At 33.1% G+C, this 14526-nt stretch overlaps 1 protein-coding gene across 1 annotated transcript; it reads right to left on the minus strand.

Annotated features, from left to right (window-relative positions):
- Positions 1 to 1019: 1019 nt before the first annotated feature.
- LOC106764429 (cytochrome P450 81E8-like) lies at positions 1020 to 3152 on the minus strand. Its single transcript, XM_014648718.2, has 3 exons — positions 2598 to 3152; positions 1980 to 2346; positions 1020 to 1890 (listed from the first exon to the last, which is right to left on the minus strand). Exons 1-3 carry the CDS (start codon positions 3110 to 3112, stop codon positions 1282 to 1284), a joined length of 1491 nt encoding a protein of 496 aa, XP_014504204.1. The 5' UTR covers positions 3113 to 3152; the 3' UTR covers positions 1020 to 1281.
- Positions 3153 to 14526: the final 11374 nt, after the last annotated feature.

Genomic DNA, 14526 nt, shown 5'->3' on the forward strand with positions numbered 1-14526 from the left:
AGATAAGATTGTTGGCTAATTGAGGAACATGTAAAACATCCTTCAATACAATAGATGAGTCCAAAATTATATTCCCAGAGCCGCATATAGGAATACCCTGACCATTCGTAACTGTAATAAGTTGTTCTTTATTTCTTTTACCATATGAGTCGAAGGACACACTAAAAGGTGTCATATGATCAGTTGCACCCGAATCAAGAATCCAAATGCCTTGAGACAAATGATCAACAGTATTGAGGCAAATCTTACCTTTTATGGACAAAGTGCATGATCTAGAGGACTTACTCATTGATTCATCCATTGCTTTCAAAGGAATAATTTTTACTTCAGATATCCTATAGAACGCAACGAGGGATTCTCCAAGATGATGACGGTGTATGGGTCACACTGAGAAAAAAGGAGCAGAACTTAAACAACCAGATCTACTCAAGAAAAGGTCAAATGGGTTGTCACAAACCCTAGGAACAGACTCAGGAGTCTCCAACGACTCTTTTGTGGCGGTGACGGCGAGTGGGTCTCGCCGGAAAAAAAGGAGCAAAACTTAAAACTCAGATCTGCTCAAATACAGCCCAAACGAGTCGTCACCGACCCTAGGAATGGACTCAGGACACTCCGGCGACCCTGTTTGTGGTGGCGCCGGCGAGTGGGTCTCGCCGGAGGTAGGCGCGTGGGCTACACGCGCCGGCGACTTTGGAGGCGCGTGGCGGCGCGTGGAGGCTCCTCTGACGGAGCGACTTCCAGCGTTGTGGTCATCGGAGTTGGGCACACCTTTCTGCCCTATCAACGACCTCAACCGGCGATGGCTGCAGCGGCGGTGGTCGGACAGCGGCGGTGGTCGGACAGCGGCGGCGACGATTGTGCAGCGGAATGGAGTTCCAAGATCGGAAGCTCTTGATACCAAGTAGAAAATAATATTAAAATTTATTATTTAGAATTTGATTGAAAATACATTCTCATATCCTCTATTTGTAACAATCTAATTCTCCTAGAAAAGGAAATAGAGAAACTAGAAAACAAAATAAAATAAAAGATTATATGACTACTTTCTCTAATTAAGAAGATTCTAAATAAATCTTCTCTAATTACAACACATACAATAACTACAGACGTATTTATTTCACCACATCATGATGATAAATACATAGTTATTCTCCTCACAATACATTATTTTTATTCCTTATAAAATATCACCCTCGATAATCAAATTTATTTCTGGCAAGATTATATGTTAACCCCTATTTATTTTCCAGAAAATACATTATTTTTACTAGACACAAGAAATCAATACAGATCCGTAACAGCTGGGATTTGACGAGCTTTGCACATAACTTCCAATGGGTTTTGCCTTGATATAGTGATTCCCTTTGCTTCAGTCATATCAATGTCTTCCTTACCAATTCGTTGCCACTCAAAACATTGAATCAATGAAGCCAAAGCTAATCCCACAGAACGTTGAGCCAAGTTGTTTCCAGGACAAGACCTCCTCCCTAATCCAAATGAAAGCAATTTGCTTGAGTCACATTCCTTCTCAAACCTTTCAGGCCTAAATTCATATGGGTTCTTCCACAAAGTTGGATCGTGATGAATGGACCATGCATTAACCAACAAAATTGTGTTCTTTGGGAGATTATATCCTCCGATGGTACAATCTTCTGAAGACATATGTGGTGACCAAAGTGGAGCAGCAGGATGCAATCTTATCGTCTCGAAAAAGATGTTTAGAACATAAGGAAGTTTTGACATATCTGATTCTTCTACCAGATGATCTGATCCCACATGAGTGTCTAGCTCTTCTTTTGCTCTCTTTAAAACTTCTGGATGGTTCAATAAATTAGCCATTCCCCATTCTAAAGTCAAAGCTGACGTATCTGTTCCTGCAAGTAACATACTCTGCAAAAATAATAACAATAGTTTATTTCAATTATTAGTTTATCACTCTCAAAAATAAAATAGTGATTTGCATGGACCAAAATAATTACCATGCAAAGTCCTTTGATAATTTGATCGCTGTATTGTTCAGGTTGTGTTCGTTGCTGAACTAAGAGCTGAGATATCATAGTATTGGTAGTCTTATTTGAAGCACGGATTTCGTCAATGAGTGATTGTAAGAATGCATCGATTCTCTTTCCAATATTCTTTAGCCTCTTCTCCAAATTATCTAAATCAAACCACCTCATGAAAGGCAAGAAATCTCCACGGTTGTTTACTCCTGCTAATGACACCATTTCTCTAAGGATGCCTCTAAATTCTTTGGCCTTCTCCACATCACTCACATCACAGTCATCACCGTAGAATCTCTTTCCGGACACGAGCCTCATCATAGTATTAAGTGACGTTTCCATGACCCTTAGTTTATACATGTCATTTATCCATTAGATAAAGAAATAGAACTAAGATAAATGTGTGTAACATAATAATAAACTCTTTGGTTAACTGTTGTCATGTCTCAAAACTGCATTAAGAAAATCTTATGCTTTTTATTTCTTACCCTCTTTATTTCAAAATAAAAAGCATTTAACATTGTTGACATCTACATGTAAAATTCTTTAAGCGGTGTTACGTAAAAAAGTATTGGTTTGATGTTAGTAAGAACTCACATGGATTTGAGATCGACTTTAGTGAAGTCGTTGCGCGAGATGCGAGCAAGTTTCTGCAAGAGTTTGGTGAGTTCGTCTCGTCGGATATCGTAGGAGGCATTCAAACGGTGTGTTGAGACAACCTCGAGGGACAAGATGCGGCGGAGATGGCGCCAATGTTCACCGTAACAGGAGTGAAGGATGGTGCTGTTGTTGTAACTGATGTGTTTGCCAAGGAGAAAGTGGGGTCGGTTAGCCAAGACGGTGTCGTTTTTGGTGAAGCATTCTTGCACCACGGGTAGGTCAGAAGCAACTATAACGAGACGGTTGCCGAACCATAGAGAGAAGACTTTGCCATGTTTTTTGGACAATCGAGTGAAATAACGGTGAAAAGGCTGTTGAAGTTGCAAGAGGTTTCCTACTATAGGGTAAGCAAAAGGCCCTGGAGGAAGGTTTCTTAATTTTCTAGATCCAAACAACACCTTAAGAGAATACACAAAAACTACTATCACCAAACCATAATATAACAGAGCCATACTTAACTTTTGTTTCTGCTCTGAATCTTGACTGTCTCATCTCCCATACTTCCCTATTTATAAGGCTCCACAAAAGATCACTCAAAGAAAAATTAAGAAAATGGATGGTAACCCCAAAACTCAAATGATTGTTAGCTGGCCTGATTTTTTTTTCTTTTTTTTTCTCTCTCAACTTTTAATACAACATGTGGAGAACGCCTATTACAACAAATATAAGTTAAAATATTACAATTTTCTTTTTTGAACCTACAAATACGTAGTTCTATAATTTAAATTACGTTTCAATTTAATAACATGATAATTTTAAATCTATCTATCTATCTCTCTATATATAATATATAAGAGTAATAAAAAAGTGAACTTATAAAAGAAAAAAAAAAGATAATAAATATAAAAAATTTGTGTCTGTTAAAGAATTTTTATTCATAAAATAAACTTGGAATTACACTCGCTAAGACAATATTGTTGGTAAGAGGGATATCGAGTGGTAACTATTCTTCATCAAAACTGATTTTTGTTAGCTGTTTTATTATGAGCTATATTCTTGAAAAAAAAATCATTATTTTATACGTCCAAAACAATATTTTTTATTTTTAATTTTAAACTAATTCTTTAAAATATAAATTTAGATAAAGTTACAAAAGAACTCATATATATCACTAGTGCAAAAATGTTGATTAACGTCGGTTTTTTTGGGTTTTTAACGTCTACAACTGAATCGACGTCATTGCCAATGACGTCCATGCGACATCGGAAAAATAGTATAACCGACGTCTATATCGACGTCAGTCATTGAAAGGTCCGACGTCACTAAACGTCGGTGTAGAGGGAAAATGGACGTCTAAAGACATCATATAGACGTCGGTCTTAGCAATAACCGACGTCGAAGAGGCACTAAAGACTTCGGAAATGACACTGACTGACATCTAAGAGGTACAATAGACGTCGGTGTGTACATTAACCGACGTCTAATACAGTGGTTGTGTTTTAGTGCAATTTTGTTCCCACCTTTGGATAGCCTAGTAGCACAATCTTCTTTTGCTAGTTTCCCCCAAAAAAAAAAACTTGCGTCTCTTGAATTTCTTATGGATCTTTTCAACCCAAAACCGAACCTGGGTTCTTGCTTAGTTCCATTTTCATCCGCAAGAACAAAAAATCACAATGAAACGATAACTAGGCAACGACCCAGGGTCATTTTTGGGTTGAAATGATCAAAAGAAATTCAATAGACACTACTTTTTTCTGGGAGGCAGCTAGCAGAGGGAGAATGTGTTACTACGTTACCCCAAGAAAGGAACAAAACTGCACTAAAACACAACACAAAGAAAGCAAATTTTAATCAGTTGAACCAAAAGATAATCGATGATAGAGTAAACAAAGTTTAAACTTAAGCATAAAAAAAAAACCACGCACCTAGGATGCCGCAAGAGAGAAAAATAAGAAGAGGCAGAGAGAAAAAGAAGAGGTGTCGCATGCGAGAAAAGGAAGAGGCCACAAGAGAAAATGGAGAAGAGGAAAACGATATCAGAAACTGAATGTCGCGAAGAGTTTGCGGTTGTATTTATAATGAAATTGGGCGTCGGTTGCTCCAGACACCGACGTCTATATCGACATAGACGTTGGTTATCTCACTAATATGACGTCCAAATTAACGTTTCATCTGACCTTTTGAATACCATTAGACGTCGGTGCCTAGGGGAGCCGACGTCTAGAAAAGCTGAAACTATTGACGTTTGATTTCCTCTCAGGATGTTTGACGACTATTGTCTAGGGGCGTCGACGTCTATAATGATGAACATAATTACTTGCAGGCACATAGACGTCGGTGCCCCTTCTACCCGACGTCTATGTCCCTCGAGTTTGGTGAACCTAATTAATTACAAGCACATAGACTTCGCTTCCACTGAACACCGACGTCTAAATTGAAGATTTTTTGTCTTCCCGCCTTCCATTCAGGTCGTAGACGTCACCTTCACATAAAACCAACATCTAGTTTACCACGCTATTTACGATAATGTCACCGTCCACTCATAGACGTCGGGGTACTATCAAACCGACGTCTATTGGGTGACGTTAAACAGCGTTTTTACACTAGTGTATCAACATCAACACATAATCTTTCTCAGCTTTTCAATATACTTGTCTTATCTTACCGTTTTTGTAATGGGTACATATCTATCCTACTTTTTAAATACTTTCCTTTTAATTTTTAGTCTATCTTTCTCATATTTTGGCTTTCTTTCTTTATTTTTTACTTTCCCAAATACACCCCGTCTAAAGGAAAATTCATTTATTTTTGCGATAATATATCTAAATAATACAGATTTTTCCTTATATATAATAGACTGTAAAATAATGATTTGATTTAATTTACAAAATTAAAGGAAATTACATTTCCTAATGACTTCTTATTGAAAATCAAATCAAATCGAATTTGACGACTTCTTATTCAGTTCTTATTAATGAGTGTATGCATAATCTTGGACAAAGTCATTTTCAGGGGGTTATTTTTCTTCTGCTGCTGTTTTTCTGCTCCAATTATTGTTTTATCTTTGCAGAAATAACTATGCATTATTGTCTTCTTGCAAATTTATAGAGGATGAAACATTTTAATGAGTGAGGTCAGAGTACTGCCACGACATTATTTATACTATTAATTACGTTGTAATCAGAATGATGTGTATATTAATAGAAAGATTGCACTGATTGATTTTAAATGAAACAGAAATTAAATTAAAAATAAAAAATTAAATTTTTTTAAATTATTAAAAAAAAAAAAAAAACCATGCTAAGAGTGGTTAGTAAGTAGGATATACGTATCTGTCCTAACTAAAAATCGCCGTGCATCTAGCAAAAATAGGCGTGCCTATTATTTTCTTTTAGGTATCCATTAAATACACTTTCTATATATAATATATGCATTATTGGTACACATTTATTTTTTCCATCGGATCAATTCACTCTATGGAAGATCGGATCTGAACTCACAGTCTGCCTTGAATACGAAGGATCAGCACGTTTTGATTTTTTATTGGACTTACAAACTCGGGAGTCAAAACATATATGAGTAAGCAATTTTATCAAATTTTCTATTTTCTAGATACCAAAACATAATTGACCCCTTTATAAATTAGATGAAATATAAATAAAATTTAGTTTGTAATGAAATTAATTCTATTTTTTTAATTTTATATTTTAAAACAAGAAGGAAGAATAAATCTCCAAATAGATCAAGTGGTTTACATATAAATACCATTAATAGATCTCATAAAGCATATAAATGTTACTTTTCAAAACATTTTCCTAATAAATACAATTATAGATAAATATATTTGTAATCCTTAAACTTCCACATAAAATTAAAATTTGTTTTCATACCAAACTTTATTATAGTTTGATTTTCAAATTTTAAAATTAAATAAATATAGTTTTTTTTTTAATCCAGTGTATACACTTTTAACTATTAAAAGTTAAAATATTTCGTCTAAATAATTAAAAACACAAAAGTTATTAAAAAATAAAAAAAAAAAATATGTTTCTTTAATTTGTGAAAACTCTTAATATATTAAAAGTTGTAATTTCTAAAAATAAAATCTATAATATTAATTATAAAATTATAAGGATTTATTAGTAAATTAAAATACTAATATATACACATAAAATAAATAATAAATAAGCACCACCCTTGCCCATTCTCTCCCTGTAAAATCCACTTTGTTTTACTTTCCCATTCTTTTCTCTCAACAACATTGAATTTTTCCGTATTAGTATCAGTTTTTTCTCTCATGTGTATAAAAGGAGGAGAAATCATAAAGAAAACAGAAGCAAAAGTTGAGAGAGCATCTTAACGGAGAAAAATAGAATAGAACCAAAAAAAAACAAATAAGTAAGAAAATAAACCAAGCAAAATATTTTTTTAAAATAAATTCAAATATATTAATAAAATAAAATGATCATAAAAATGTAAATTTTTGGTCCCTAAGTTATAAAAAATGTATCAAATGAGTCCTTTTTTGACTTGAAATTAGAGCCGTCAAAATGGGTCACAACCCGCGAGCCAACCCGGCCCGTCACGGGTTCGGACCGGGTTGGGTTTGAAAAATACAACCCACTTATATGCGGGTTAGATTTCAACCCGGCTCATTTAGACCCGACTCATGCGGGTTGAACCCGTAGTGAGCCGGGTTGGCCCGCCAACCCACCTATCTAATTTTATTTTTTTAATTTATTATTTTATTTATGAAACCCTAAAAACTAAAATACTTTCTTCACTCACTATGTATACCAAAAAAGTAACCTCTACTCTCACAAATCACTTTCACGGTACTTGCTCTCATCTGAAGGTGCTCTCACCCTCACTTAAGTGAAATCCTTCAAGGAGCAGGTAAAACACCCTTCCTTTTTTCTTCTCTTTTCTCCACATTTTTGTTTTCTCACTTCTCTTTCTTTTTTTTTTTTTTCAAAAACCCTATAATGACAAAAATAGGGGTTTGCGAATTTGTTTTTTGTTCTGGGGATTTGAAGACATGGAATGATTTTTTCATGTTTTGACATGCTTTTATCAGATTTTGTTCATTTTATTTAAACAATTTGAGTATACATTATTTGAACAAGCTCTTTTTAATATCTTTGAATTTGGAAAATTATGTTACATATTAAACTATTAATTTTTTGTATGTTGTTGACTACTAATTCTCTTTTTTTTTACTAATATTTTTTTATTGATTGTCGGAATTGTTCTGATTTTAGGAAAATATTTATTAGTGAATTTAGAGACAACAAGAACATGGGCCAAGGGTTACAACAAGAACAAAAAATGATGAATATAAGAAACTTATTTGTATGTTTTTTGTGTTTGTTTTTTAATGACATTTGGATTATATTGTACTTTTTATTGTTATTTTGAATTGTCTTTAACATAATCTTTTGGGAGTGAAAATTGTTTAAATTTAAATTACAGAAAATTTGTATTCTTTTTTATTTTAAAAAAAATGTAATTAAATGGGCTAGTGAGCTAACCTGTTTACCCACCAACCCGTGGGGGGTCGGGTCGGGTTCAAGTTTTTCTAGCTCGCTAATAAATGAGCCGGGTTGGATTAGCTCACTAAGTGACCAACCCGTGGTGGGCCGGGCCGGGTCGAGCCGGGTTACCCGTTTTGACAGTTCTACTTGAAATACTGTTTTTGGTTGTTTCTTAACAACTGCTACATCTCTAGATTACTCTGATTTGTTTCTTAATAATAACAGCACTTTAGATTGCTCTTTGTACTTTGACCATGAATATCAAAAAAGGACTCATTTGATACATTTTTTATAACTTAGGAACCAAAAGTTTACATTTTTAAAAGGGGGACTAAACTGAACATCCGCTCATAACTTAGGGACCAAAAAGAGGTTTAAACCTTAAAAGAAGTTGTTAAAAGTTGTTATGGTAATGTTCTGAAAATAAAACTTTTGACAGAAACTCACAGAGGTATCATGAAAGGTTTATTCTCCCACTTCCTCTATCTATGGACTCATTTTCATATGAAAAAAAGTTTCTTTGACAACTTTTTTTGACAACTTTTTTACAACGCATATATGGTAGTTTGGATGGGTCTGTTTCAAATATATTTTTAAAATAAATTCAAACAAACTAATAAAATGGTGATATATGTCCTGTTGTCAAAAAATCGTTAAAAAAGAGTTGTTAAAATATTATTGTCTTTTTTATATAGTCATTCATTTTCTACATTTTTATATAAATGGGAGCATGTGATGAGCATGCAGAAGGTTATGTTTTTCTACAAGGTTTTATAGTAGCATTAATAATCTGACTGTATTTGCAGGGAATTGTTTGTGCCATAACCTCAATTCATTGACAGGTATTTCCCCAATGCTTGCGGGTCCAATTCTCTGTCATGCTCAAAATGCTATATTTACTTTAATGCATTTTTTTTCTAGGGATCTCAACCATTAAGGTTATATATATATATATATATATATATATATATATATATATATATATATATATATATATATATATATATTTTTTTTTTTTTTTTTTTGTGTGTGATGTTAAGAAACAACTTAATAAACAACTTAAAATCTTTGTAAACTGAAACTTTAATTTCCAGCTAAGACCAGCACCATCACCAAGAACAAAAACATGCACTGCATTTCACAATTCACAAAGGCTATTCACCACATCAACACACTGAATATTCAGCAAAAACAAAAACATGATAAAATAACCAAACCGATATTAGCTTTCCTTAGCCATACTTTCGTCTACTCTCGAGTCTTGGTTATCACTTAAACTTTTAACTGCACCTTCACTCTGCAAAAGATAAAACCTCATAGTAATCCCACTTTTCAGAGTTAACGATCATTTATGGGTAGTTTACAGGTATATTAGCAGATATTAATGGGTCAGATTATTTTACGCTTTACAAATATACGGTATTAATATTGATTGTAGTGCTTGATTGTCTAAAAACATACTGCATTAATGGTTAAATATGTTTGGCTACCACAAGTCCTATAAATATACAATTGATGTTTAAGTAAAATCATCATTTTCTATCCCAATAAAATAGTGACCTCTTTATGAAACATAAGCGTCGGAATGTTTTTTGCAGGTCATCAATCTATCGAAATGAATTACATTCTTAAAGAGGATTGGACGATCGAAGCATAAAGTATATAGTAAGAAAGGATTTCTGACTGTCAAACAAAAACAATTACTAAAAAAAGGTAAACTTATCCTCTATATACATGTGTATCTCTATGTTACAACTACTAGAAAACACTCTAAATTCTCATGTTTACTATCTCACTTAGATTTTATAGAGATAAGTTTGAGAACAGAGGTGGTATATCATTAATGCTTTTAACAGAGTGGTCTTACAACTCTTTAGCTAGAACGATTACATTTCACTAGACAAAACTAACATGATTACTTGATGTATAGAATTATCGTTTCAATATTGTTTCATCAAATGATATTTGCAAAAAGATCAATTAAAATTTAAGAACACAATTTTGTACTTTCTTTCTGTATTTCTTTTTAATATTTCACAAATCTTATAGTCCTCCTATAGTTATAAATTTATAAAGGTAGAAAAAGACTAATAGAGGGAAAATATAGAAAATAGTGGAGAACAATCGGAAGTCAAATGAGTGTGCTAGCCTGATTTTATTTTTTTCTGTTTTTAATATAACGTATGTAAATCGCGGAAAATAATTTATTTCAAGTATAATTAAAATATTACAAGATCTCTTAACGTGGGTTTTAAAAAATACGAACATGTAGTAATTTAAATTGTTATGATTACCACAAAGGCCGCAATACTCACCGTATGTGCGTTGACTTCACACGTTGAGCATGCAGGAATGAGATGTGTGAACTAGTTTCTTTTCGTGGCTATATAAATAAAAAAAATAGCAAACAAATATTCACGTTGGTTGGCTTCATGTGCCATGCATGGGTGGAGTCGGTCGGCAATAGATTTGCTTACCTCATTTACCTTTACAATTTAATCGAGTTACCTTTCTTAATTTTGCTTTAATTTATTGAGTCTTCAGAATCTAAATTTGAACGTTGGATATTTATGGTTTAATGTCTCAAGGTCCCTATTTTTGTCAAGAATTTCAAATAAGTCCCTTTCTTTTTCGGCGTCTTAATCAAGTCTTTATTTTTCTTAAAATTGAATCAAATAGGGTCTTTCCGTCAAATTGAGATGACGCCATTAAGAAGGGTATGTTGACCGTGTAGTTTTTTATTATGTGGTATTGAAAATGTGACTGAATTGTATTTTTTTAATTTTTAAATTAAAAAATAAAGTATATTTTGTATATTTCATTTTTCAATTCAAGAATAAAAAAATACAATTCAGTCACGTTTTTAATGCCACGTAATAAAAAACTACATTATCAGCATACCCTTTCTAATGGCGTCATTTCAATTTGACGGAAAGGTCCTATTTGATTCAATTTTACAAAAATAAGGACTCAATTGAGAGGTCCAAAAAGAAAGAGACCTATTTAAAATTCTGTACAAAATAGGGACTTATTGAGACATTAAACCGATATTTATTAAAGATACTCCGACATTTAAATTAAATTTTAATTAACAATCTCACAATTAAGTTTTAAATATTTAATAAATACAATTATTATAGGTTTTGAAAATAACTTTTGATTATAATTGATTCAGTTGTTGTCTAATATTATTTAAATACGTTTTTATTTTTAATCAAAAAATAGATCATTGAATCAAACAATCACAGAATTAGGTGTTCCACTATTTAGTTTACCTACTTCTGATATTTTTTGCTATTAACATGTAGTAAATTAAGAGTCAAATACGAAAAGGTATTATCAAGGAAATTTTCATGGTAAATTAAGAGTCAAATACGGAAATATCTGTTAGCATTATACAAATCATGATTGTTTTTCGTTGGTAATATATCTCGTTGGTAAGAAAAAAGCAATTTTGAAATTTAACTTTTAACTGTACTGACGGTAATATTCATTAATTGTTTATCGACTAACAAATTTAGTTACTTTTATTGATAAAATACATCTAACGGTCAAATAAATAGTAGCTTCGGCTTGAAAAATATGGTATCAAAACGATGAAATTATTGCATGCGTCTTGGATGTTCCGTGGTGCATCAGTCAATAAAATTGTGTAAAATTAAAAACAAAATGTTACTACAAATAATATTTTAATAAATATTATGTGGTAAAAATTAGAATTTATGACAATTAGCATTTTAAATTATTATTATTAATGAAAGTTGTTTTTATGTACAGTTAATAAATATAAAAATTAGTATTATTAGATGTTTTTAAATTCAAAATTAGTGAAACTTCGGTTAAATTTTCTAATTTTTTATTTATACGAATTATAATAATAATAATAATAATAATAATAATAATAAAAAATAATAATAATAATAATAAGGTTTAATTACTTACTTGGTCCTTACATTTAGAGGTTTTTTTTTTCAGTTTAGTACTCGCTTAAAAAATGTCTCTATTGCGTCCTTATGTGATATAATTTGTACCAATTAAGTCCCTTTCGTTAAATTGACATAAACAGAATTAATTCTGTGTTGACGTAACTATGAAATCTGATCTTTTTCTTTTCTCTCCTATGTTCTTCATGTAACGACCAACTTTTTCTCTCTTTTATCAATGTCTCGTTTTAAGGATTTTAAATTTACCAATCTTTTCACACTGAACTATCTATTGAGCATTAGTGAGCTGAACATGCGAATTCTCCTGCTGCTGCCTCAATTTCAGAATTTCCACCTTTAAAATGTTTTGGTCCTTCTTCAGTTTCTCCACTTCAGCCTCCACGCTTGGCTTCGTCATATTGAAAGCTCCCTGATGCAGTCTGTTATACTTACCCCTCCTTCTTATGTTCTTTAGCAAATGCCTCTTCCCTCCTTGCAAACTTTCGAATCAACCTTCTTGAAGCTTGTATCCGTTACACCATAAATCCTCCGTTTACATCGCAATAATGATATTCTATATAAAGCAGATGAATCCAATTACTTCACACAAAACCTATATATGCAATCATACTAAAAGCTAAACTATTATTAAATGTGGAAGAAATTTATCAACATGGTTATAGTAAAATTCTAAAATTTATTAATCAAATATTTAATTTATACAAATTACAAATATTTTGTTCCATACATTAATTAGGAAGAATAAAGGGTGTCAGTTGATATAAATCAAAGGTTATTTTATAGATTTGAATATTTGATTCTAATTCATAAAATTATTAAAAAAAAGAATTTTGATGTATCCACTAGTAAAAAATAGGCTTTATACAGCGCACATTATGTCACGGTTCACCAGAAACCGCAGCATAATGGTGCGCGGTGGCAATTTTGTAAATAATTCGCACTTATAGGCCGCGGTTCAAAGGGGAACCGCGGCCTATACCTCAGTCAACCATCTTCCTTTGATGCCACATCAGGAAAAAATTAAATAGCAGGGGAATAGGTCGCGGTTCTTAGAGCAACCGCGGCATATACCCCTTGCTACCTTCTGACATTCCCCATCAGTCAGCCCCTGCAATAAATTGCCAGGGGAATAGGTCGCGGTTCTTAGAGCAACCGCGGTCTATTTCCCTGCTACCTTCTGACATTCCCCAAAAAGCAGTTGGGGAGACAGTTGAGTATTCAGAACGTTAGGGAATAGGCCGCGGTTCTCAGAGCAATCGCGGCCTATTCCCTTATCTGAATAAATTTGAAATAATTATGGGTATATACTGTGGTTGCCCGCTAAACCACGACATATAGTTTGAAAAATAATTTCAAAAAAGCCATTTTTATTATGTTTTAAGGAGGATAGGTCGCGATTAAGTTGGGAACCGTGGCATATACCCCTTTATTACTGTGGGTAAGTTGTTAACCGCCGCATATTCCCCTTCGTAGGTTAAAAAATAAAAAACACTGAACAATTTCATCTTCTCCACGCGATTGCGCTATTGCCGCACCATCTTTGTCACAGACCATCTCTGCCGCCGCGCCATCCCGGCCGTCCGTCGCGCCATCCTCTACCGCCGCGCCAGCCTCTGCCGCCGCGCCATCTCTGCTGCTCCGAGTACGTTCCATTTTCTTCTCTGATGAAATTTTTGTGCTATATTGAAATGCTAGGTTTGAATATTTTGTTGTGGCTTTGATTGTTTTTGTCGAATTTGTTGTGGTTTTGGTGGTTCATTAAGAGACAAAGTATGTTAGCTTGTAGGGGAAAGGATTGGAATAGAGGTAGATAAAATTTATTTAATTTTTTTTATCAGCAAATTTATTTAATTTTAATAATATGCTATGAACTTTTTTTAGTAGATTTATTATAGAATCAAAATTATGTGGTTGAATGATTCCTATAGACAAACTATGATAATTCTCATATGTTATTATTTGTGATAGAATGTTTGAATTGATCATTTGAATGATTATTAATTGTATGATTGTATGATTGAATTGATAATTTTATATAGAATATTGTATAATTGTAATTTTGTAAAATTTAGGAATGGATCGAAATTGGATTAATTTACCACGTATTAATGCTGAGTACGAGAGAGGTGTAGAGGAATTTATACAATTTGCACAATGTAATGAGGGTAGAAGTGATGATGAAGCGAAGTTCAGATGTCCTTGTGTGAACTGTTTGAATGGGAGAAAGTTGAACGCAACCCAAATTAGAGAACATCTTATCTGTGATGGTTTCCTAAGATGTTATACAACATGGATATGGCACGGCGAAGAAATGCATTTTACCACTGACTCGCAAACTGAAAATGTTATTGATTCCACCATGGAAGAAGATCGACCGGATGAAGACAAATAGAGCCGTCAAAATGGGTCACAACCCGCGAGCCAACCCGGCCCGTCACGGGTTCGGGC

Source organism: Vigna radiata, chromosome 1, assembly GCF_000741045.1.
Source record: "Vigna radiata var. radiata cultivar VC1973A chromosome 1, Vradiata_ver6, whole genome shotgun sequence".
Lineage (NCBI taxonomy): Eukaryota > Viridiplantae > Streptophyta > Magnoliopsida > Fabales > Fabaceae > Vigna > Vigna radiata.